A 26,584-nucleotide genomic window follows, 5' to 3' on the forward strand; every position below is an offset into this window, starting at 1 on the left:
CTTCTACGTCTTCTTCTTCTTCTTCTTCCTCCTCCTCCTCCACTTCTCCTCCTCCATGATTGACAGCTGAAGATTCTCCCTGGCCCCGCCTCCTTCATTTCCGTCTTCCGACACCATTAAGCTAGACTGCAAAATGACGTCATAGCTCATAGGGTCCTACGCTAGAGACAAGGGCTGTGCTCCAAACAGCAATCTAACGCACTTATGAGTGTACGGCAGAAGTGTTTTTATTATTATTATTATTATTATTATTATTATTATTATTACGGTATTTATTACTGTACTATGCAGTTGCGTACGGAGACTTTTAAACCAGTTTGTGTTTTTCCACTTTCAAATTGTCTCAAGGTTACACACACACACACACACACGTTTGTTTGTTTTTTCTCGTTTCTTATACACCTGGAGAGCTGCTTATCAGCATTTTATGAATACACTCAAAAGTGCAGGAGTAAGATTGGGAAACCTGTATCTTATTGGTAGGACTTGACCCCTGAATATTTTATAAAGCCACCTAAAAAGAATTACAGTTATAGAAAAAAAAGAAAGGACACCCTCATTCAATATTAAGTCTTTATTGATCAGAGCCTAAATAACATTTTATATCACCGACATCTATAGAATCAAAGTTTTCCTCTTTAAGTAACTTAAAATTCAGAAACCATTCCTGTTTCTACAATAATTAAAACAGAGCAATTAGAAACCAAATGTTGCTTATGAAAGTTAGTTAAACACAGAGAAATGTGATTAAGCTTAATAAAAGCAAAACATACGATGCTTCATGTGTGTCAACATCATTGCTTAAGGAAAAAAACCTGACCTTCAGGAAGCATTCGTTGTTGCTTATGTATATAGGAAGGGTTATAAGGCCGTTTCCAATAAATTTGAAATTTATCATTCGAAAGTGATAGGGATGTTTTTTTCTTCTTCCCCCCAGTCGATTCAGTGCAGGGTCATTTTAATAGATATATTAAATATACCAAAAGATACATCATGCCCCTGTAAGCATATTAAATGTTTATGTTCATGATATTGCAATCAGAAAAAGACAGAACAAGTAACATTTTTTATGGAAAGGTGGCAGCTAGGTAAAAAAAATACATTTAGACCTCAGTCCCATTGATATGTTGAGGTGGGAACAATTGCCTTCCAATATCAATGAACTGATGTTTAAACTCGTACAAAAAAAGGTTACATGCTACTGAAAATGAATGCACCCTATAATTCAGTCACCTAGCTTCTGAATACTGGTGTACTTTCAGGGGAAAAAAAGGATATATTAAAATCTGTTGTTTTTTTTAATTTTTGTCACCTGAGGTTATTTTTTTGTAGAAGTTGTAGAAAAATCCACTCACATGTAGGGTGTACATTCTTTTTTTTTTTTTTTTACCCACAACTGTGAATCTCCTCCAAGTCAATAATGAAAGAACCGCACATTGCACAGATGTCTGTTTTTGATCAAATCCAGCATTTTTAATGACCATTGCAAAAGAAATGGCTCATTTACAATTATTTTTTGCACATTAGATAACAATAAGGCAAAATTAGTTAGCTGAACAACATTGGTAAAATGTTGAACAAGTATAAATATTAAAACCCCAAAGCTACAGTGAATCACCACTTTTTCATTTTGTGGTGAGAGCAGAAAAAGTTCCTTCACTGCAGTTTAGTCTGCCAAGTAATTATTATTTTAAGTAATACAAAAAAACAACAACAAAAAAAAAAAAATCATTTTGGCAATAGTGTAATTTCTTTTAAATATGGGATTTCCTGTGCTGAGACTGGGGTGCACAAGTATTTGAGAAAGAGTGAAAAAGTCGACAATAGTGATCACATTCATTGTTGTGGACTGTGTTTTTTTTTTCTTTTGTGAAAAAGCTACAAAAATTACAAAACCGTTAACCCATTCTAAAATTGGTAAAAATATTGTGAAAAATCTGTTAAATTAGAAATGAAACAATAATACTCATTTGCACTGCAAGGCATATCTGAGTTTCACTGCACATTCTGTCTTTTATATTTTACAGTGTTTTCTGTAAATCTGACCAGAGGCTGCAGATTTTGGGAAAAAAAAAACTAAGCAAACATAAAATAAACCCCCCCAAACAAAGTCCATGAAAGTAGTCAGTCTTCAGACCTCAACTCCCGCGACTGGGTGTTTGGTTTAACTGGAAATGACATCATCAGCGGGTGCCAGTGCGATGCTCCAAACGGAGAGCTATGAATACTGTGGCTGAAAAAAAAACAGCTGTACGAATAGTTATTAATTATCCCCCACCTATCTTAAATCTCTCATAACAAAATAAAAAAGTCCCCTCACATGTCGAACCACCTGCCACATTTAAGCAAAATAATAAAAAAAGAGAGAGCATTATCGTATCCTTTTTTTCTTTATCCTAACTGATGCTTCTTCATCTCCTTCTTCAAAAAAATACAACATAAAAAACAATTGTTTGTACAGATTTATGCATGTGTGTATATATTTATAATATATAGTTAAAGGCCTTAAAATATTTTCCAATCATTCACAGTTCCCTTCAGGTAGATTACAGAGGACCAGACAGCGAAACCTGTAAAAAAACAAAACAAAAGAAATGACTTTAGAAGAAGAAACACAAAGCATTAGAAGGACAGGAATGCTTACACTTTGAAATATGAACAAGTAAATTTAGCTTTTTCTCCAATGATCAAATCTTAATAGGTTATACATACTTTTTTTTCATTTTGTTATCAAATGATGATGTAAAAGGAACAAGAAGCTCCACAGTTTATGTGAAGTAACAAATGAAACATGCAGCTAATTTATTTAGCACCAAGATCAATTGAGACTCTCTGTGGTGAAACCAGTTGATATTTAAATGTAATCGTTGCCAAATCATGGCATTCCTTTCACTGTTTTCCAAGGTTGTAAGAGTGAAGATGAGCTGTTTTTTTCCCTCAAGCTTCCTCGCTTCATAGCTGCCATAGCAACACCTAGCGATGCTGACCGAGACAGTCCTTTTCCACGATTCTCACATTTATTATTAAAGTACCCTGCGGCTGCCCATGGCATTCTTTTTCCAGATAAAACGAGTGTACTTTAACTTCTCATGTTATTAAACTTATTCGTCCGTTCGACTTCTGCATGATGTCTAGTTGAGGCATGGGACTAAAATTTGTTTGCCACCAATATTATGGTCACCCTAATAAGTATGTTACATGCAATTTTCGTTTAATTCTTGATTCTATTTTGTATACATACATATATATATATATATATATACACACACAAAAGTGAGTACACCCCTCACATTTCAGCAACCATTTTAGTATATATTCTCAAGGGACAATACTATAGAAATTAAACTGGCAATTATCTGCTTGACAGACCAACAAATGTGTGTATCTTGTTTTAAAGCAGTTAAAATGCGGTGCTTTAAATACAATTCTCTCATACTGACCACTGGATGTTCAACATGAAACCTCATGGCAAAGACTCTCTGAGGATTTGAGAATTAGAATTGTTGCTCTCCACAAAGATGCTAAGGCTACAAGAAGATCTGTAAGACCCTGAATCTGAGTTACAGTAAAGTGGCCAGGGTCATACAGAGGTTTTCCAAGATGGGCTCCACTCAGAACAGACCTTGTAAGGGTCCATTAAAGATGCTGTGCCTCAGGTGCTGAAGCTGCTTCAAAACACAGATGATTAAGTGATGCAGCATTGCTTTAGAGCTTGCAGAAGCGGAAGGTCCGCTTTTTAGTGATCGGACCATACAGTGCACACTGCGACAAGTTAGTCTGCAGAGACGTCATCCCAGAAAAAAGATTCTTCTCTTCTTTGCTTACATGAAAGCCTGCAAACAGTTTGCTGATGACAACCTGTCAAAGAGCATTAATCACTTGAACTATGTCATATGGTGTCTATCATGTGTGGTGACGCCCCGGTGAGGAGCACTAAGAAAATTGTGTTTTGCTTACAGTCAACCATGGTGGTGGTAGCAGCATGGTCTGGGGCTGCATGGTGGTACTGGGTTACTGCTGGTACTGGGTTACTGAGGGTTGCATGGATTCCAACATGCACTGTGACATTCTGAAGCAGAACATGATGCCCTCCCTTCAGAAACTCTGCTTTCCAACATAATAACGACCCCAAACACACCGCCAAGATGACAACTGCCTTTCTTAAGGTAAATGTGATGGAATGACCAAGTACCTCTCTAGACCTTAACCCTATTGAGCACCTCTTGGGTGCTCAAGCGGAAGGTGGAGAAGCGCCATGTGTCTAACATCCAGCAGCTCCGTGATGTCATTATGGAGGAGTGGAAGAGGGTCCCAACATTAACATGTGCAGCTCTGGTGAATTCCATACCCAGGAGGATTTAGGCAGTGCTGGATAATCATGGTGCTCACAACGAAACGACACTTTGGACACAATTTGGACATGTTAACTGTTAGGGTGTACTCACTTTTGTTGCCAGTTATTTAGACAATAATGGCTGCATGTTGAGTTATTTTTAAAGGACAGTAAATCTATACTGCAATACAAACTGTACATTGACTACTCTAAAATATATCCAAGTTTCATTTCTATTGTACTGTTTCTTGAAAACATAATAAAATGGTTGTGAGGGGTGTGGGGGTGTGCTCACTTGTGTGAGATACTGTGCATATATATATATATATATATATATATATATATATATATATATATATATATATATATATATATATATATATATATATATAAATAAAAAAGCATTTAATAATTTCTGCTATTGCTTTATCTAACTTCCTCTTATTTCCTCCCAAAATCCTACCACCTCTTCACTTTTGTTTACACCTGCTAAAGGCTTTCCGTACAACCACATGTTCAGGCCACTATGTTAGGATTTGAAGAATAAAGTGCTGGAATTAAGCTGTCAGTATGAGCGTGTGACGGATGTGACAGGGGTGAGAAGAGAGAAGAGAGAAGCAGTTCACTACGCACTTTTAAAAACATCTCCATCTCAGCTAACAACACCCTGCCATTTCCCTGTATTTTGTCTTTTGTGTAACATTATACAGAAATAGTATGATAGTATAATGCCACCAAGTCTTCCACGGTCCTCAGGCTGATGTGTGATGACAAGCTGTAGTTTTCTTTTAGAATGTACGCCCACAGTGCTGACCTTTTTTTATACTACAGGATTCTCTTTTTTTATTCGCAAAAGTGTTTTGTAAAATCCCCCTAAAATCACAGCGGGTTTGTTTTTAATTTGGGGTACACATCAAAGGATGAAATGACTGAAGACAATTAAGTGCTAACTGAACATAAGGGAAATTTTTTTTTTTTTTTTTTGGAGGGGGGAATTGGATGTGACCAGAGTAGATGTTTAACATTGCAGTATGATGCAGGCCTGATGTTCTATCTTTTACCTAGACTACCTTTCAACTGCTTTAAAGGTTAAAGGCATATGTGATGGAAGCATAGGATCCAAGAGATATTACTACAGTACTATTTGAATGATGAATCATATGCAGTGTACTTTTAGGCCATTTCCTTCTTTGAAGAAACAAAAAAACTATATATTTTATTTATATTTATTATATATTATATATATATATATATATATATATATATATATATATATATATATATATATATATATATATATATATATATATATATATATACACACACACTATATTGTCAAAAGTATTGGGTCACCTGGTCATAAGTACGGTATGTGAATTTTGAGCATTGCATTCCACATTTAATTTAAATTTGCCCTTATAAAACCCTCCACTCTTCTGGGAAGATGTTCCACTAGATTTTGGAGTGTGCTTATGGATATTTGTGTTCATCATCCACAAGGGTGTTACTAAAGGCAGGTACTGATATAGGTGAGGAGATCTGGGGTGAAGTCAGCGTTTCAATTCATCCTAAAGGTGTTCAGTAGGGATGAGATCAGAGCTCTATAGCAGGCCACTTAAGATCTTCCTCTCCAAACCATGTAAACCAGGTCTTTAAGAAGCTCACTTTGCGCACGGGGGCATCGCCATGCTGGAGAAGGTTTGGGTTTCCAAGTTTAAGTGAATGCGCAATTTTATTAGAGCGCATCTAAAGACGTCCTGTACAATTGAGTGCCTTCAGTTTTGTGGTAACAGTTTGAAAAAGGAAGGAATATATATATATATATATAAATAAAATACAGTTAAGGTCAGCCAATGACCAGCCAAAACTCCTATGACTAATAGCAAGGTTTAGATATAGTTTGATGATTAAATAAAATATTTTGCCATATGAAATTATGTTATATGTGATTAAATCAAAAAATCTTCACCACAAGATATTTTGGAATGGCCATGGTGTAAATCATGTATGAAGTAGCCAAAGTTACAAGGCTACACCATGGACAAAACTATGTTGATGCCTCAGTAGTGAACATCCTGTTCTCAAACCATAAGCATTAATATTGATTTGTTTCCTCTTTGCAGTTGTTATAAGCTTCAGTCTTCTGGGAAGCCTTTCCATTAGATTTTAATCTTTGGCTATGAGGATTAGAGTTCATTCAGCTACAAGAGTTTCTGATGTTCGTGAGAAGGTCTGGTGTGCAGCAGTCATTGTAATTTATACTAAAGGTGTTCTGTGGGGTTAAGGAGATCAGGGCTCTGAGTTCAGAGTTTATCAAAGACCCACACATGGCTATGAAGGGCAGGCGTCTACATACTTTGGGTCATGTAGCCTATAGACTCGATAGATTACGATAGTATTCATGCTTTGTGATTCGCTATACGTGTATAGGGTCTAAAAGAAATATTTTAGCAAGATCTAGCATCTAGGGTAATCCTGTAACACATCTGAGTGAACAAATAAAAAGCAGAAGATGGATCCACACCAATGGCACTGACCAGAATGACTCCTCCACCCCACCATGTCATGTGCTTTTATACCTCCAAATCCTTTGAAATATACTTTAAACCGAAAAGGAAAACATAAAGAAATGATCTGAAACATCCGACCTTGACCTGGTGTGAACTTGCCATTTTTCTGGATCGATTCAAAAATGTTTAATTGTTTAATCTAATTTGGGATATCATGCTAAAATCATCTCAGACGGACACACTTTGTATGCACAGAATATAAAGAAAAAATATTACTATTCAATTAATTAATATTAAATTTATAATAATTAAATAATAATAATATGAAATAAATCAAAATTAATATTATTTAAACTTTACCCATTTCTGTCTAGTTTTCCTTCTTGTCGCTCTTTGCTTTTTGAGGCACCAGTGCCTTACGAAGGAAAGGTAGGGTGAGGAAGGCCATGAAGAAAAAGAGGTGACCACAAAAATACACTGATGAATAAACCTGAAAAAGAAAACCGCTAATTAACAAGGAATCACACTATAACAAACAAACAAACAACTGAACAAAGAAACAGCAAAACAAACAGTAACATCTAGAACACAATGCTATACCAGAAATGACCCATTTTCAATCAGATCTGATAGAAAACATTATTAGTGACTCAATTAATTTAATCAGCCGAAAGGCAGAAAAGGAAACAAGGAAGAAAGGAAAGAAGGAAACAAGAAAAGAAAGAACAACCATGCATTCACGCTACATCCTACAAGCATCAGTTAATCTGCCTCTCATCACATGACAGCGACCAACCATTAAATGTTAAACAGCTAAAAACTCTTTTCCTCTGTTATTATTATTATTTCTTACATTTGGGGTCATTCTGGTACATTAATATAGTGACTCATTTTACAAATATTTCAGAGTAGATTTTAAATATTTAAATGTAAACATTACATCGAAGTAAGAAATGAGTCACCAAACATAACAATGGCCACAAGTTTTCAGAAATTAATTACATTTTTTTACATTTGGCAACCCATATTAGGAGTGTGAATTCTAACACAAGTTTCCTCCAAGTCGCATGATGCAAACTACTGCATCTTGTCGAACTCCACACACATCAGTGGTTTTGTTGTTGTTCCGAATAATCAAGCGTGAGTAATTACATTTCCCCACTCAGACAGACTCTGGCCTCATCAGGATTCAGACCCTTGTGGCTTTTAAGCTTTTATGTGAATGCCGTTCTGACAGATAGATTTAATCATATGCTTTAACCAATGCTTCAGTGCACACACACCTTCAGCCACTTGTCGTAAGTGAAGAGGCAGAATGCTGCTAGCGGGTAGCCCATGAAGAGCCAGTGGATGAACTGTTGCACTATGTATATAAGAGGATAAAGAGAGCTGTTTGCGATGGCCGTCAGCTTCGGGCTGTCATTCACGATCGCCTGCGCCTGAGGGAACATGATAAAGCAGCAATGTGAATACATGTCTTGCAAGAGTTCCTTATCAGTGTGCAAGTCGACATGAACCGCAGGATTCAATTAACTCGGAGTGTACGGAGCTGAAATGAGAACACAATGATAACTGAGAAAAGGCTGCAGCTTATTTTAAATGATCGAGTATTCCACTAATTATCCCATCGATCAATCGGATACAAAGTACTAAACATACAAGAGGAAATAAGACGGCTCTCTTAAAATGAACAAGTCATTCGTTTCCTTTTTAGAAACATGAACGTTTTTATTGCTGAAATCGCCTACAATATTACCTGTGAAAACTAAACCTGTTTAGTGCGTTTAGATGCCATATTACATGAAAATGCAAACACAAATATATAAATCAAGATCATAAAAATCTATTTTAATATTCTTTCAAAATCAGTAGCTGCACTGTACTGTGTTTTCTTTATATTTTAGTTTGAAATGATCCCAAACTTTGAAAACCTAATCGTTTTCTTAGGCCTGAATCTTCTCCTCTCCCCTCGCTGTTTTCTTCACGTTCCTCCATTTTTCATTCTGCAGCATCTTCTGTGTTTAACTGTCCAGAGCACTCCAGAGTATAGCGGGTTGTGCGTCAGTAATAATAGTCCGTGGGGAAACACAGTGCTGCGTGTGTAGTTAAATGGTCTAACCCAGGGGTGGCCAACCCACGGCTCTTTGCCTGGTTTCATTCGGCTCTTACGTTCATATCGATGTTTGTGTTTGTGTTTTTTTTTTTTTTATGTGCGTGTTCGCTTCACTTGAGTTCAATACGGTATTTTTAAGATTGAAATGATCTTGCCCCTACTGGAAAACTTTGCGGTATTTTATAAAATACCGTAATGAACTCAAGCGAAGCGAACACGCACATAAAAAAAAAAAACACAAACTTCCATATGCAAATTGTTTACTTAATTTTTAAATAAACAATTTGTTTCAAGTTCGCTCTCAAAATGGCAGGAAAAAATGCACAGCAAAAGAAAAATATGAAGATGAACACAGGACGTTTTACGTTTTTTGTTGAACGTAATGGCAAGTCATTCTGCCTTATGTCAGGCGTCATTAGAGCATTTCAAATCTTCAGCGCCACTTCAGCTCACTCCATGCTAACATCGACCAGGAATTTCCAAAAGTGACTGAACTTCACAAACACAAGTTGGTCACTTTGGGAAAACTGTATCTGCTTTTCTGCCTGACTTTTCAAAGATTTAGCTTTAAATTTGGCTTGGAACATTGCACGGGCTAAAAATCCAATCAATGAAGGGGAGTTTGTTAAATAATGCCTCAGTGACGTTGTTGAAATCTTATCTTCTGAAAACGACAAACTAAAATGCATTGTATCAGATGTCCAACTGTCCCTCCACACCCTTCACACAGAATATCGGACATTAACACGGTTATTAAATCACAGTTGCACTCTGACCTGGAATGCCAGAAGTCCCACTAAGCAACATGCATAGTAAAAGAAAAACGCCAATATAAATTATTATATTTTTGATTGTGTACTTGGTTGAACTGAGAGTCTGTGTGTGTGAGACAGTCAGTGTGTGTGTGTGTATAAGAGAAAGGGATGGGTGATGTTCATGTGTGCCCATGTGTATGATGTGGCTCTTTACGGTAACACAGTCAAAAATGTGGCTCTTGGTCTCTGACTGGTTGGCCACCACTGGTCTAAACGAAGCATTTTTTTGTATTCGAATTATTCAAGCTACTCGAGGAATCGTTCCAGCCCTAAACTGAGACTTATGCAGTACCTAATTGAGATGCGTTTCACTTATACCTTACAGCACAGTGAAACACTTTCTTGGCATAAAAGCGTAGGGTCGGCCATGCTAAAGCAACCCTGGAGCAGAGACCGTTAAGGACCATGTTTAAGGGCCCAACAGTGGCAGCTTGACTGTGCTTGGGCTTGAACCGCTGACCTTCCAATCAGTAACCTACAGCCTTAACCGTTAAGCTACATTTTCCCTAAAGTGGTAACAACCTTGAGATCATAATATACTTCTCTATAATGAACTGATTTGCTTTAAATAACCACTTAGTTACCCGCTTCTCCACATTGACAATAATGAACTCCAAGGAAAAGCAGAGCAGATAGCCGGAGTGCAGGCCGTGCCAGATCGCCAGGAAAAACAATGTGGCCATCTGCGATGCCATCTTATTCCCCAAAAACTTCAGCCTCTTAAAAATGTGCCTGCACAGTAACAACAGACAAAGAGGAAAAATCCAGGGTCAAATAGAGATATACTATTAACACCAGTCTTTCTATGATTGTTACATTTACTGTATACCTGGCCACCCATGCGTTGGTGTTAATGTTGAAGGAGTTGATGGTGCCTGTGAAAAGCGGCGTGGTCTCGAATATCCACACTCTCATATTGGCACAGGCATCCCATTTGGGCTGTCCGTCATCACCGTGACCGCTGTAGCCGAGCCCAGAGAGGATACATACGCCCTCCTGCATTACAGAACAATTACAGAGGCAAGAACAGCACCTTTAAAATCTGTTCCGATAGAATGCACAACTGAACATCACAGCAGCTTTATTATGACTGGGACTGTCTGTTCTGTTCATTCATAAAGCCTCCTTTCTCTGACATGCACACTATAGGACACAACTTTTTAGCTACTAGGTGCTATTACTTAGAAAGTGAAGCAAAGTATATGCTCGGTATTTATTCCTTTTCTAGGTGAAATATTACCATTTTGTGTTTTTACAGTAATTCTGCCAATAGGCACTAGTTTGCCACATTACTTTCATCGCATGCTGATGTTCTGTTGCATCACATTGTACACAAAAACACACTACTAAACAAACTTCAACTGAAACATCCCATTGTTAGCATGACAACGTGTAGCAATAGGATCCTAAGTGATACGCTAGCTCTGATATTACAGTGCTAACTAGCTAAAAAGTCTATAGAAATATTTACATGTATGAATGAGATTCACTCCAACAATGACAAATAGGAAGAAACGGTCATGCAGAGGTCGAGAAGTACTGTATGTTTGGTTCAGTGATAATCTTACAAAAGCACTAGCAAAAATAATAATTAAAAAGAAAGAAAAAAGTAATTAACAAACTGACTGAACGTTGAGCAGCTTCAAACGGTAAATGTTCTGAAAAAGTAGGACCAGGTAAATTTTTTGGGGTTTTTTTTCCCATGTACATTTTGTTTGCCATGTTGAGCTGCACTGAAGCTAATTTCTCGGACAGCTAGCTACTAGCGTTCTAACTGCTATAAGTTAGTCGTAGCTGATGTTTACAGACATAAAAAATACTGTTTTTTATACTGGAAACGCACTTTCAATTGAGTCGAGAACTTTAACCCACATATATGGCAACCAGACGAACAAGTTGTTCCTCACAAACTTGTTTTTTTACATAAATACTACATGTAAAAACCCAGGGTTTGTATGCGCTTTGAATAGACTTACAGTTATTAGCCAGCAGGTCACATATTTGTACAGGTTTACTTTAGCCCATAGCAGCATATACACACACCTGTACCAAAACGGCTGAGCCTGCACAACACATTCAAGATTATTTAGTTATTATAACATTATAATACACATGATAATGATTAAATAGAAAAAAATACAAATAATTTGACAAGTTACTGACCTCATATTCATCTGAAAGGAAATAGCTGTCTGGGTAATAGGGTCCAAATATTGTGAAGATAATCAAGAAGAAGGAACCCAAACAAAAGCGCTTTAGTGCAGGGACAATACTAGAAGAGAGACACAGGGATTTGTTCAGCACTACAGTAAAAATGGAAGTTTTTGGAGCAGCATTTCATTTCATTACTGCTGACTACGGTCTTATAATAACCGAGCCAAAGACACATCGGTGTGAGCCCACCTGTTGGGCACCTGGCCAGGACAGTCGGTCATTTCTCGGGAAACCAGGCGCATGTAGTTGCGTAGAGTGAACTGAGGTCCCACCAGGAAGCCGCCATAGAAGTAGGAGAAACCGCAAACCTCCAAAAGAGACGGAGTGGTTTGAAGAGCTGCGGTCTTCTGCTCGGCGCTCAACTGAGACTGATGCACAGGGCAGGAAAGAGGAGATGGAAAAAGGCATGCTGTAAATATTTGAACAATTTTGAAAAAATCTGATATTTTATCAAAAAAGCAGGATATATTTTACTCCAGGGCTTCACATAGATGTCCATAAAGGCAAAAGAAGACTGAATATGTAACGACTATCAATTTCTTCAAATAATTTCATTCATTTGTATTACAGTATCCAGTTATCATAAATACTTATCCACAGCTCTATAGCAAGAACACGATCAATAACCTAATTTTAACAACTGAGAATAAAGTGGGATTGATCTAGAATATCTTATTAGTGTTGTTTTTTCATTTTCTTGTTCTATTGCCTCTCCGCAATGATTCTCACATTCTGTCACATTTATATTCACCTGAAAACTAATCACCAACACCTGTTCTCGAATCACACACACATCTGTATGCGATCACATGTCACGCTACATAAGAATCCATGGTTTTACCAGCCCTAAAAAAATGCAAAATAATGCTCACTCCTGACTACCCAGCCTTTATTGATTGTTTGCTATCCTGGTTTTTTGATCCCTGATTGTACCCAGTTTAAAGTCTTTGGATTTGCCCCCTTGAGGTGGTTTGCTCATCGGCTGAACTTTGCATGTGCTTGGATTACGATTTGGATTTGTTTGCTTGTTTGCTTGTTTGTATAAATCGCTTCCTGCATTTGCACCTGCTGCGACAGTTTGAAATTAATGACGGGAAACAATTTACTGCTGTTGGTTTATTGTATATGAATTTTATAATAAAAAATACAAAATAAATCAAACTATAATCGAGCTGTTTAATCTTTCTCTTAACCTTGAAATGCTGATTATCCACCCACATGCTGGATACCGTACAAGCCAAGACAAACCTAAATCATGACATAGTGGAACACAAGATAGTGACTATAACACGAAACAGAATCAACTGGAATAGAACATATCGAGAAAGAGAGAGACCAGTTGAAACATGAATGCATACAGGAGAAATCATTTGACTTACTGGTTCTTTCCCACCGTCATAGTAATCAAGTGACAAACCTATAACAAGAAAAAAGACACCGTCAAATCATTTGTGATTTGGAGTTAAGGGGAAGCAAGGAGAGCGTCTTAGTGCTAAACCTGTTGAATGTATAACCATATGTGATAAATGGCTCCAAAGCATTTATCACTGATTCTCAGAACAAAGATTAATATGCAGAGAGGGAATGTACCAATGAGTTTGAGTGTGAGGACACAGTGGGGCATGGTCCACTTGATATCATACTCGTCTGTAGCTGTGTAGTAATAACCTGTCAAGAGGTATGTCTGAGAGAGAGAGAGAGAGAGAGAGAGAGAGAGAGAGAGAGAGAGAGAGAGAGAGCGAGAGAAAGAAAGAAAGCAAGTCACTCATTGTTAGAGCAAGGACATTTTACACTAAAATTTGTCACTTTGAAACATGGTTTAATGTTCAATTCAGTCTACCTGGTCCTTTTTTGCTTCTGTATTTTTCTTAAAACATAACTCTGAATAAAGCTCAATAGTGCTTACTTTTAATCATAACTCAGCTATTAATTGTAACGCTGTCCATGTCTTTGACAAAGTGTGACTAAATATATTTTTCTTTACAACTTTCAACTGTCAGTTATTAGACATTTATGACAGAAATTAGACATTTGGCAGACTTGAAGGCACTGACGACAGCAAGTCTTAAACTTAGCTTTAGATAACATATTGGTGGCAATGTATGCATCTAATTCCGAAGGTGGCGGAGAGGCAACGCCAAGTAAAGTCCTAGCCTCTTAATTTGACATTGTTCCAGAACAAAGTTAAAATCTACATGCATACGGTTTGTCTCAGCTTTGCATCATTTCATAGTTATTTAATCTGCATTACTGGTAAACATCATATTTTTTTAAATCTTCAACCTGTGTACTACATCTTAGCCATAACTATTGCACCATAACTGTACTGATTTCATTTAATTTATTTGCTATTTACACTACTGGTTGGATGCTAACTGCATTTCATTAGCTCTGTTCTCATACTTTGACAGCGACAATAAAGTGGAACTTATCCTAACAACAGGATTCATCATTGAACATTATAATATCTTCAGGCAGATCAACTTAAAGTTAAAACTGTAATGAATTCAGAACCTGATGTTCATAAGCTTGTAAGTTCCGGTTTATATACTTATAAATTATTTTGGACTACATGGTATGCACTTAGGAAAAGGTAAATGATTTATAATCATGCTAGCGTGCACTTTTGAGTCTGGTTCCTCTCAAGGTTTCTTCTTCATGTCCTCTCAGGAAGTCTTGCCAAATTCATCAGTGGCTTTCTCATTGGGGATCAAATTTATAAGTGCAAAGTTACATTAGTATATTATACTGTACAGTGTACAGCAGTATTCTGTAGTGTGTTAATTATTTAACAAATTCAAGTACATGATTTATCAAAACAGAGCAATCTACACTACCCTAATATGTAAACTCTACAGTAAATGTATGTGGTAGCGGGTGCGAGAACTAGCAATGGTTCGTGAGTGGAGGGCGGAGCCAGACGCACGCCGTTATCCCAAAAAAACATGGAAAAAATGACGCGCTTTAACGCAGAGATAACTGAACTGTAATCACTGGCAAGAGTAAGGCATTTCACAAGGTGGGAGATGCCTACACCCTAGCTCCGTCCCAATGTATCATACAAAAGTTTTAATGCAGAGCGAAAATTTACATGTTTGTCGTAATGCTATCATCATCGAAAGATCGGAAAAAAAAAACCGCAAGTCAAACCATCGTAACTTGGGGACTACCTGTAATGCACTGTATATATTATGGGTGTAACGGTATAACGTATTCGTACCAACATTTTTTCTGTGCTGGTTCGGTACACGTGTACAAAGGAAAAAAAAATATTTATGTGCGGAACATAGTTACAATCCAAGTTCCTTCAGGAATGTATTAAGTGGTGGACCGAAAGCTTGTTTAGTCTCCACCTTGCACTTTGAGCACCTTTTTTTATTATTACTATTAAACTTCAAAACATACACAACAATGCCAGGGGTATAAAAAAGAAACTAGAGTTAGCGCAGTGTCACTGTGGCTACTCGCGCCGTACCAGAAATAAGATTTGTCTAAAGAATCTATAGTGCTAGCGTTAGCACTATAATACTTGAATTTCATTTTTATAAAATATTATAAAATATAATTTAATATATTATTTAACCAAGCAGGCATTTTTAGTTCAAATTGTTTTAAAAAATGTAAACTGTTAATGATCACCAATATTAATTATAAACTGCATTAATAAAAAAACAATAAGCAGTTTTATGTTTTGCGTTTATTCCCCCTAACCTATACATATCGAAAATAAACCGAACTCTGACTTAGAAACCGAGGTACATAAAAAAAACGTGAATTTTGTGAACAGTTAAACCCCTAGTATGTATGTATGTATGTATGTATGTATGTGTTGGCTGCTTAGTGACAGTGTCCATTGATAAAAACAAAAGAGATGTGCTTATCACAGTGTGCAGTCCCCATCCTAATCCAACACATCTACTCGGGATAATCAGTCTACACTCTTAACCAGGTCATCTCTGTTGTATTAGGCCTGGAACCAAATTCTGCAGGAATACGTGATCGCTGGCATGAGTTCTAAGACACATATGAAAGAAAAACGAGCTGTCGAAATTTGCAACCCAGAAACCACAGTGATGTAAATGCGTCTCACCATTTGGAATATAAAGCTGCTCAGGACACCAGTGATGCTCCTTCCCATGAGCCTCAGCAGCAGGAACTGGATGATTATGCATAATGCAGAGTGATACACCTGAGGGCCTAAGAGATATGCAGAGGGAAGGTGTGTTAGGGCAATGAGGTGTGAAAGGGCAGCTTCACTTAACACCTTATGAACACGCATGCATAACCATGCACGCAAAAAAACAGAGACAGAGCTAGAAGTGCAGGCACTAATTTGCCATCACACATATAACACAGAGTTTTCCATTCAGCTCTTTTGTCTAAAAGGTCTTGGAAATGTCTGCTGGGGTTTAGTCTAATAACGTAGTCATCCCCAGCCAGGGGCTCAGTGATAAAAGCTGATTTTCTTAAAATTCCCGGGAATCCGCCGTGGGATTGAATGTTCAGGAATGATAGGAATAACATTTTAAACTGTTTTCATTACGTTTTAAAACACTATTGGATTCAAGTGACATAGTGTCTAGATGAATGCACTAAGGTACCATAGGGGCTGCATCCAAAATTCGCAGAAGTCTTAGAACGTAAGTGTAGATAGATGGATTTTGAAAGTACGAATTTATAAAAAAAAAAAAATAATAATAAAAAATACAGGAATTCTGTAAAATGATCATTTTGGGGTTGAAAGTCAAATTTCTACATTAAAACTACACATATAGAAACGAATATGATGACAGGGGACACTCATGTAATACTCGTGAAGCCAAAGAAACAAAAGATCTCGCAAGATTCACCATTAACCATTACCAACACCCTGACCGGGCGAAAATAAAATGAATTTTAAAAATTCATTAATGAACAAGTATAAGGATCCAATTAATCTATTGAGAGAGCGTCTGCAGCTCTCTGCTTTTGGTGCACTAACAAAAAAACAGCCTTGCTCATTATAGTTTTGCTTTTCCATCACCTTTCGAGTTTTCACATGACTGTAGTCATGGACACACATGCACATTCACAATTTCCCTACGTCTGTGCTTCGTAAATCCGTTTGAAAACTGTGAAACCTTCGTGTGAAAACGCAGGCAGGCAGCGTTAAGAGTAAATGGAGGACAAATTAAAAAAAATAAAAAAAAATAAACGGCATTCAAAAACAACCAGGCAGAAAGTACACACACACACACACACACACACACACACACACACACACACACACACACACACACACACACACCTGCTGTTAAGCCCAGGGTTGCATTAAAACATAAAATAAGCACAGGTTAGTCAATAGTAAAATCATTTTACTCGAGCTGCACATTACTCAGTCTTAAGTCATGTCTCAAATCACACACTATGCAATCGGACTACGTACTTTGTACCAATCAGGTGCCAATCGTTTTTGTACGGGGTCGAGCACCCACAGTCGAAGGTATTTCGAATTTAGAAACAACATATTTACAACGTATTACCTAATGTCACCAAAAACTGGAGGGACCCTGTTCATCCTAATTACCCCACTGCTCTAAATAGTTGGGAAAATCTGTCAAACTGCAGAATATCCTAGTGTATTGGAAATCTGCATGCACTTGAAGACAAGGCTTTGTCTAAATGCTGTGCCAGCAAGGCCTTAATCCTTCCTGCTTGTGGGTTTTACTGCAAAGAGGAAATCATTACCACAAGGTTAGGACCTTTCACCTAATTCATTCCTTCCTTTCTGTCTGTATGCAAAAGATCATGGTTCTTTCACTTAATATAAGGAAACATAAACCGACTGAAATGTTCAATCAATTTAAGTAATGAACATCTGGCCAATCGCAGTCATATGACCTTGCTGAAAATCTCATTCCCGATTTAATTCCTTCTTTGCTGTTATAGAAACCTCCATTCTTCTGGGAGGGTCTCCACTAGATTTTAAGGCGTGACTGTGGGGGTTTGTGATCATTTAGCTACAAGAGATCAGGCACTGATGTTCGTGAAAAGTCCTGTTCCAGGTGTTCAGTGGCGTTGCGATCAGGACGCTCAAGTTTTTCCATTACCAAGTTGTCAAACCACTTGGCTTTGTGCTCTGGAGCATTGTCCTGCTAGAACAGGTTTTGGTCCTCTTAGTTCCAGCGAAGGGAAATTATAATGTTACAGCATACAAAGACATTCGAGACAATTGTGGGTGCGATAATCAGGTGTTCACAAACTTTTTAGCATAGTTAAAACACGGAACCGTCTCCATTCTAAATCCCCAGTCCTCTCCCATCCTTTTTTTTCATTTCTGGCTCACCGAAGTTGAACACGGCCAAGGACAGGCCTGAAACGGCGTGGAATAAATGAATGACAGATGGAGACTGATGGAACAGAAACCGCCGATACACCAGTGCAAAAGGATAACCTGTGAAAAGAGAGAGAAAGAGAGAGAGAGAGAGAGAGAGAGAGAGAGTGAGTATTATTCAAAATCACAAAATAGATATTGCATCAATCATATTTGACAAGTTTAAATATACAACCATCACAAAGAGTGTCATTAACATGTTATTAACATAAACACTACGCTGGTCTGCAATGGGTAATAAATGCGTCTGAACAGTGGAGTAGAGCTACTATTAACTTTACCTCTTGTACTCAATGGTGAACCATTTATTACTAAACAATAAAATCAACAAAAAAAAAAAAAGCATTTAGGTTCAAGCTGAGAACAATATTGTATAAATAAACACTGACAAAAAGCATCTATTAACACTGGTTTATTAGAGTGTGAAACACACTGCAAAAAAAAAAAAAAGTCATTTAGTCCAATTTATCAGTTCAATCAAAGGTGTATATACTACAAATAAAGCACTTAAAGCAATAAAAGGACAATGGAAACTTCTAGGGGGAGGAAAGTAAAAGAGTGTTCCCTTTTCCAGAAAGCAATTTAATGTAATTAGAACTATGGGCGATATTAAGGGTGATATTAAACTAATTAAAAATGCATTAAGTAACCGAGTAAGAATTACTGAGCTGGAAACGCTTTATAATTAAATGCAGCTTGTTACGATTGGGTTTGAATGTGCCTGAGATGAAAGCAAAAGAAACGCGTGGCTTAAAATAAAAAATAAAAAAACATAAAATCATGAACTTTCTAGTAAAAACATGACCAAACTGAAACTTTTGAGGCCTGTTTCCTTCCACTGAATGAGACCTGAAATAAATAACTTACAGTTTTCTTTCCTTGAATTTCCAAAAGAAATCTAGTCAGGTAAAGACTGACTTAAAACAAACAAACACCAAACCAGATGTAATAAACCTGTTCAGGTTAACAACATTAGCATATGGGCAGTAATGCTAGCTAGAGAACAACTGTATCTATCGACAACTAGCTAGAATTCTGAAGGTGCCTGTATCAGTGCACTGCTACTCTCTGTGTCTGAGTAACATTACTGGCCTTTGTACTAAAACCTTACAAGGGTTCTTTAACCAATGACTGAAGACACCCTGCTGTAGTCATGCAACTCACCATAAACCAATGATAACATCTGACAGACTGAGAAACACAGCTTTCTACATTTTTTTGCAGCTTCCTGAAGCAAAACCTTCATGTGTCTTATGTAGTCTTAAGTCTTATGTATCTTGCGGCTCAACAGCAGAACTATTATAAATGCTAGTCATGCCGGATGTTTGCTACGACAAGTTGCTGTAGGACGCAATTCAGTCATTTGTAGCAATGATAAATAAGTGAGCTTGGCAGAAATGAACCATGGAGAAGGAGAGGACTGACATATATACATGATTGTCATACCAAAGGTTCACAACTTAATGCAAACCAAAAAGTGTCACTTCTTTAATTTGGTCTTTACCCGAGGCATCCTGAGGTTACGCCAGCTCCAATCGCGTCCGAAAACATTCAGAACCATCTAGAGACGTACCAGCGCCATTTGGACATGTGGAGTTTGGACACCGGACCTGAGTGTTTAAAGGCTCTGGCATGAAGAAGCTGGTGTTGGATTTATGATGATCTCAGATGTTGAGCTATTTTATGAGTTGCTCAGTAGCTCCTAGTTCCATAATCGCAAATGACTGTATAAGACTGTAGAAAGGACGTTACTCATAATCTTACATTCAAGTGCTCATGTTAGTTCTCACTCTCCAGTGTTCTGTATTGTTTTAAAGACTATAATCACACTCTTCATATCAACCAAATGAGGATGGGTTCCCCTTTTGAGTCTGGTTCCTCCCAAGGTTTCTTTCTCATAACATCTAAGGGAGTTTTTCCTCGCCACAGTCACCACGGCTGCTCATTAGGGATAAATACAGATTGCTCACCTGTCAACTGTTACATTCTGTTAAGATGCTCTGAGACAATGTCCGTTGTGAAAAGCGCTATAGAAACATACTTGACTTGACTTTATTCTAATGTGTTCTGTAATAAACCCTGGACAACATCTGTTAAGCAAAGGTTATACTAGAGTCCTTACAAACATGTCATCGTTTTAGATAAGACGCATTTTACAAATCCTTTTCCTAGACACAAACGGAATAAGCTTTTCAGAAGTATGAACAGCTTATCTGTATAGAGTCAGAAATTTCAGAGATTGACAATAATTATGATTTCAACTTTACTAATTCCCTACCTCCTCATGTAAAAATAACCCTGTCTGAATAAGGCTTTACTTATAGCATTATATTCGGGAGTCACTGCATTCTGTCAAACTTTGGGGGGAACTGGGGTGATTTTATGAAAACACCTTTGGTTCTCTTTAATATTTGAAGACCGAGCGAGTCTGTGAAGAGCATCGCTAAAAGATTTGCATGGAGCATTGGACAAGCCTTAGGTGAGTCTGAAAACAACATGAATCCTATAACTTTAAAGAAATGTTTTTTACAATTGGTAGAATTCAGTGACGCCACCAACAGCCCGTGATGTGAAACTGAATGAGAAGAGCTGAGGTGAAACTGAATGAGAAGAGCTGAGGTGAAACTGAATGAGAAGAGCTGAGGTGAAACTGAATGAGAAGAGCTGAGGTGAAACTGAATGAGAAGAGCTGAGGTGAAACTGAATGACATGGTGAAACTCGGCTGGCTTATACATAGTATCACAGGATTCCTGTCTGAAATTTCGAGGATCTTTTCATCCGTTCATATGCACCCATTTCTATAAATCTGAATGAATTCAAGTCATACACAAAAAGTACAGTTTATACGCATTGTAAACATTGCGATCTAATTCGAAATACCTGTTCACATTGCGAACAAAACGCCTGCGAAAATACAATTAAAACGTAGAGAAACCTGCACTCTGCATGTCAAATTATGAGTCCTAATTCAAGATTATTACAGATCTACAACCCCATCAGTTGGATCGAGCACGATCCTACACATGACGTATTGAATCGTGGATCTGATAACTACTGGAGTATTTGGTTATATGTAAACGTTGAATAATACTGTCTGACGGCATGGACACCCTGGCTACAATCCCTAATAATCTACAGCGAAGCATCCGGGACACATTTCCTTCACAGGAACGCCTACAAGAGAAGTGCCTGTATTTTTTTTTTCCATGCAGGCCCTGTTAGGTGTTCAACAACGTGCCTCGAAACAGATTTATGAGTCAACAGGTGTCCTTGTGCGAAGACTTTTGTAGAACTTTGATTAATGCAAAAGATGCATTGTATGCGCTCTCATTTAAATAGCTGGGTTTTAATGTTGACAGATAAAAACAGGTCATGAGAACTATTTAGAGCTCTAATATTGTACATACACAACAATGACCCCTATTCATTGGTAGCTCTATTTTTGATTCCTTTCCTAAGGATGCATGGCCATGTGTCAGGCCAAAGTCTACTCATGTCCTATAACAAACTCGTCCATTAAAATCTCTCTGTCCAAAGTGTAAATCCGAGACAGACTTGATCAGAGATCAAGGCGTCAGAATGGTGAAGAGTTTGACTGTCATTCACAACTACAAAGTGTCCATGCAGTGGGGGAGTGAGATTCATGACGCCTAGTTCTGACATCGTCCTTGTCGACCTCCACGTGTTTACAGCAGTGCCTTTCATTTTCACCTGCTTTACCGGAAACTCATAATCGAACAGTCATCAGATCTTGCACATGATTGAACTACCAGCCCACTGAGTTACACTGTAACAGATCTGTGTGTCTGCGGTCAGATCATTTCCCTACAGCTGGACACGTGTACAGTTTGGTGCGTGGTGAAGACTTACCTATTAAAATTGAGAGCATAAGCCGGACTGCCGGTTCGGGCGAGCCTAAATATTCCGCCAGGTTCTCCGTCAAGTAAGCCGCCATGTTTCGCACAGGCGGAAGTGGCGCTGCCGGGAGTTTCCGTGATTCTGTGCGGCGGCAGCTCGCGAGCTCACCGTTCTCTCTGTGTCGCGAGCTTTATTTTAACTCCACAACAACCGGAGCCGATGAGCTCTCCTGATCGAGCTGTGTTATAGTATTTCTGTTCTCTCCTCCCCTTTCTCCTCCTCCCATCACCCTCCTGCACGGCTATCAGCGCTTCCGCACTTTCGTAATAACGCTCTCATTCATTGCAACACAGAGAGCTGAGAAACACACACCCCGGTGTGTTCACGTGAGGTCTTCCCAAACTTTCTCTTTTCACAAATAAGTTGCTCTAGTCGCGGTACATTTGTGTGATGAATACAATCAAAAGAACTTTTCGTCTCATTGCTGAAAAAAAATATATTTTATTGATTTTTTTTTATTATTGAATCTGCGATCAAATCTTTGATACCTTTAAATAGACCACGCCCCCCCCTCTCGACTGTTTATGAAGCCACACTGAAACAAAGTATTCCAACCAGCAAATAGACCACGCCCACTTCAGCCCATATATGGATCGTGTTAAATCTCTCAGTCTTCCCACCGGGTAAATAAACCACACCCACTTTTACACTCTATCACAGAATACAAAAGTATAATTATACTATAACATTCTTTAAAAAGATATAAAATAATTATGAGCTGCTTCGAAAAAGTATATATATATATATATATATATATATATATATATATATATATATATATATATATAAAATCAGTAACAACATAAACTTTATTTTTACCACAATTTTTTTCAATTTATGAAGGCAGCCATATTGGAAAAACCTGCCTAAAGCCTTCCATTGACTTTCGTCTCTTTGCTGAAAAAATATATTTTATTGATATATTTTTTATTATTGAATTTGCGATCACATCTAAAGATACCTTTAAATAGACCACGCCCCCTTTTCGACTGTTCATGAAGTCACACTGAAACAAAGTATTCCAACCAGCAAATAGGCCACGCCCACTTCAGCCCATATATGGATCGTGTGAAATCTGTCAGTATTCCCACCGGGTAAAAATAAACCACACCCACTTTTACACTTTCAAATACAAAATCTCTTAGTATTTCCACCGTAACCACGCCTACTATGACAGTACCGAGTTGTTGGGTTAATACAGAAACTCAGCAGGTATTACTGTAATAAAATAAATTCTGGCTTTGCTCGGATACAAATTTATCACACGAATATACAAGCTCTTATATATAATTAATTTAGAAATAACTTACTTCAGTCCTATCCATTTCTATCCAATATTATATTGAATCAAATGAAATATGATACATTGATGCAACTGGGTACAAGAACATTTATATCTATCATTGACACCAATAAGGGGCTTCTTCAAATGAAGAAACCTTCTGGACAAATACTAAAAGAGCAAATTTTCCAACTTGAGAATCGCTCGTGCGTCATGTCCCAGTAGGTCGGACAGTCTACTCGGTCATGGTATATGCGCTGTGTCGATGGTGAAGAATAGTTAAATATTGGTATGCATTGTGAATTTGACAGTTAATACTCTTAGATTTATGTAAGTGCTCACGCAATACAACAATTCCACATCAAAATGTTGTAATCGATTCTCAACTTAAACACCATGCACGCAGAGTCTTATGGGTAAGAGACAGATCGCGTGACGTCACTCCGTATAATGGCTGTCATTTGTCGAGAAGAGGAAGTAAAAGCAGATGGGCGGGACTTAGACAAAGTATAGCCAGTCAGGGAAAAAAATACAAATTACAGAAACGGTGATTAATTAGGCATAATTTTATTGTTGCACAAGTTAAATAATTATACTAATAATAACTATATATACTATTACTTTATAAATTAATAATAATAATAATGAAAAGCCAGATAGATAGATAGATAGATAGATAAATAGATAGATAGATAGATAGATAGATAGATAGATAGATAGATAGATAGATAGATAGATAGATAGATAGATAGATAGATAGATAGAACATTGTCATTGCATATCACAGGTACACAGCAACGAAATGCAGTTTAGCATCTAACAGAAGTGCAAAAAATAGCAATCGTGCAAATAGTGCAGATAAATATGTATCATATGTACAGCATGTGATATATATGTAAGCATATGTACAGTGATTAAATATAAAGGCTATAACAGTGCAGAGATGTGTGGACATCATTAAGAACCTTTGCTATGTTTCCACACGGACAGTTAATGAGGTGATACCGGAGAAAGTGCACCTCTTCAAGTCAAGAAGCTTTTTATATATATATATATATATATATATATATATATATATATATATATATATATATATATATATATATATAATCATAGACATTTTACAGATTTGAATAATGTATTGTTTTTATCTGTATGATCAATAAAGACAGTCATTTAAGTTCGAGTCGCCATTATGAGGGAAAAACCCACAAAACGCCACCTAGAGGGTTAATTGTGTAAAACATGGCGGATTTGTTGTTTGATTTGAGACTTTGTGCAAAAATAAAACAAAAGTTTACTGATTAAAATTATTTTTCGGTGGAGTTTATTTATTTATTTTATATCTAAGTAAAAAAGGGACGTCGTGAATAAGTGTATGTTTTGCTGGAGGTTTTAATTTCGCCTCTTTTATATTTATTTATTTATTTATTTATTTATTTATTTATTTATTTATTCATTTATTCATTTATTTATTTATTTATTTATTTATTTATTTACTTATTTATTTATTTATGTATTTATATTTTTTTAATAAAAATGGTAAAAAGAGAAATGCACACTGAATTGATAGCGTGTTAATAACATCTAGTGCTGTTTACAATAATTTTAATTTTGACAGCCAAATATATATATATATATATATATATATATATATATATATATATATATATATATATATATATATATATACAATACTACAAAACGAATTAAAATGTTGTTACCTAATGAATGTATCCAGGCTGAAGATCCACATATAGAACACAATCAGAGAAAAGATGATGATGATCATGAATGTGTCTGTTCTCAGTCATGTTTAATCACTGACTCCCTCTGTCTCATCCACATTAACCCCAAACTTCTTACTGCCTTCTGCCTGCTGATTTTTATCTCCATAAACTAGTGTACATCTGTGCTGAGTGAGAGTCAGGACTTTATACACCGGCGGATTGAAAAAGACGCGCAGTAACAGTAACAGTAACTCTGGGTACCGGTGGAAATTGGGCTTCTGTTGGCCGAAGGAGGAGAAGGAGAGGAGGAAGACGTCTACAGAGACGGCAGGGAAAGGAGAAGTGTAGGAGAGTGGAGGTTCCGGTGGGCACTTTAAATGTTAGTACTATGACTGGTTAAGGGAAAGAGGTAGCTGATATGATGGAGAGCAGAAAGGTAGATATGTTGTGTGTTCAGGAGACCAAGTGGAAAGGGAGTAAGACCAGGAACATTGGAGGTGGATTTAAACTGTTCTTTCATGGTGTAGATAGAAAGAGAAAGTCATAAAAGCAAATCAATGTAAAAATTTGAATTATCACTTATACCATTGCTACTTACCAGCATGTGTGCATTGATAAAAATAATGGTTTAAATCCTTTAAATAATACACAGAGATAATGTTGTCATAAAACTAAATTATTTGAATTGGTTACAATGAATAGTTATTAGAGAGAGAGAGAAAAACAAAAGTTTCTTATGTTTCTTACACGTTTATTAATTTCTTAAAAGCCTTATGTGTTGTTCACAGCATAATTTGATACACATGAATGAATACAATTAACTGATTCTAACTAATTCTATTCATATACTAATTCGTGACATTCTTCCAAAACGACCTGCACTGATGTAACAAAATCATTTTGATGTTTGGGTGAACAAAATCAAATGATTCGAATAACTGGGATAAACTATAGTTAACACAAATACTGGATGTTACCATGGCTGTTTATAAAAGGTGCGTTTACTTAATATTTTTAAGTGATTAAACTGACCAGAACTCCCCACTTTCAAACAGACCATGGCAGCTCACTGCTGAAGATGCTGGTCTTCTAGCTGAGCTGTGAAGAGTTTAAATCCGAGCTTCAACACATTTCCCTCTCCTGGGTCATTGAGCAAAACCTGTAACTTTCAACTGCTCAGGTGTATAAATAGCATACATGAATGTACATGTAAATAATAATGATATACAAAAGGGAAAATAAGTATTGAACACCATATTTCTCAGTAAATACATTTTTAAAGGTACAATTGACAT

The 26,584-nt window shown here is 37.0% G+C and overlaps 1 protein-coding gene and 1 non-coding gene across 2 annotated transcripts; both read right to left on the bottom strand.

Moving 5' to 3' along the window:
- Window positions 1-1,447: 1,447 nt before the first annotated feature.
- lpcat3 (lysophosphatidylcholine acyltransferase 3) lies at window positions 1,448-22,505 on the bottom strand. The gene is made up of 13 exons (XM_046847718.1): window positions 22,230-22,505; window positions 18,311-18,418; window positions 16,076-16,182; window positions 13,576-13,669; window positions 13,365-13,402; window positions 12,175-12,353; window positions 11,935-12,043; window positions 11,748-11,834; window positions 10,601-10,767; window positions 10,356-10,503; window positions 8,127-8,282; window positions 7,204-7,333; window positions 1,448-2,570 (listed from the first exon to the last, which is right to left on the bottom strand). The coding sequence occupies exons 1-12, from the start codon at window positions 22,312-22,314 to the stop codon at window positions 7,214-7,216; spliced, it is 1,398 nt and encodes a 465-aa protein (XP_046703674.1). The 5' UTR covers window positions 22,315-22,505; the 3' UTR covers window positions 1,448-2,570; window positions 7,204-7,213.
- Window positions 22,506-23,692: 1,187 nt separating this feature from the next.
- Window positions 23,693-23,748, bottom strand: LOC124385349. Its single transcript, XR_006925728.1, has one exon. It is a non-coding gene; the product is annotated as a U7 small nuclear RNA (small nuclear RNA).
- Between the last annotated feature and the right edge of the window lie 2,836 nt (window positions 23,749-26,584).

This window comes from Silurus meridionalis, chromosome 4 (genome assembly GCF_014805685.1).
Source record: "Silurus meridionalis isolate SWU-2019-XX chromosome 4, ASM1480568v1, whole genome shotgun sequence".
Classification (NCBI taxonomy): domain Eukaryota; kingdom Metazoa; phylum Chordata; class Actinopteri; order Siluriformes; family Siluridae; genus Silurus; species Silurus meridionalis.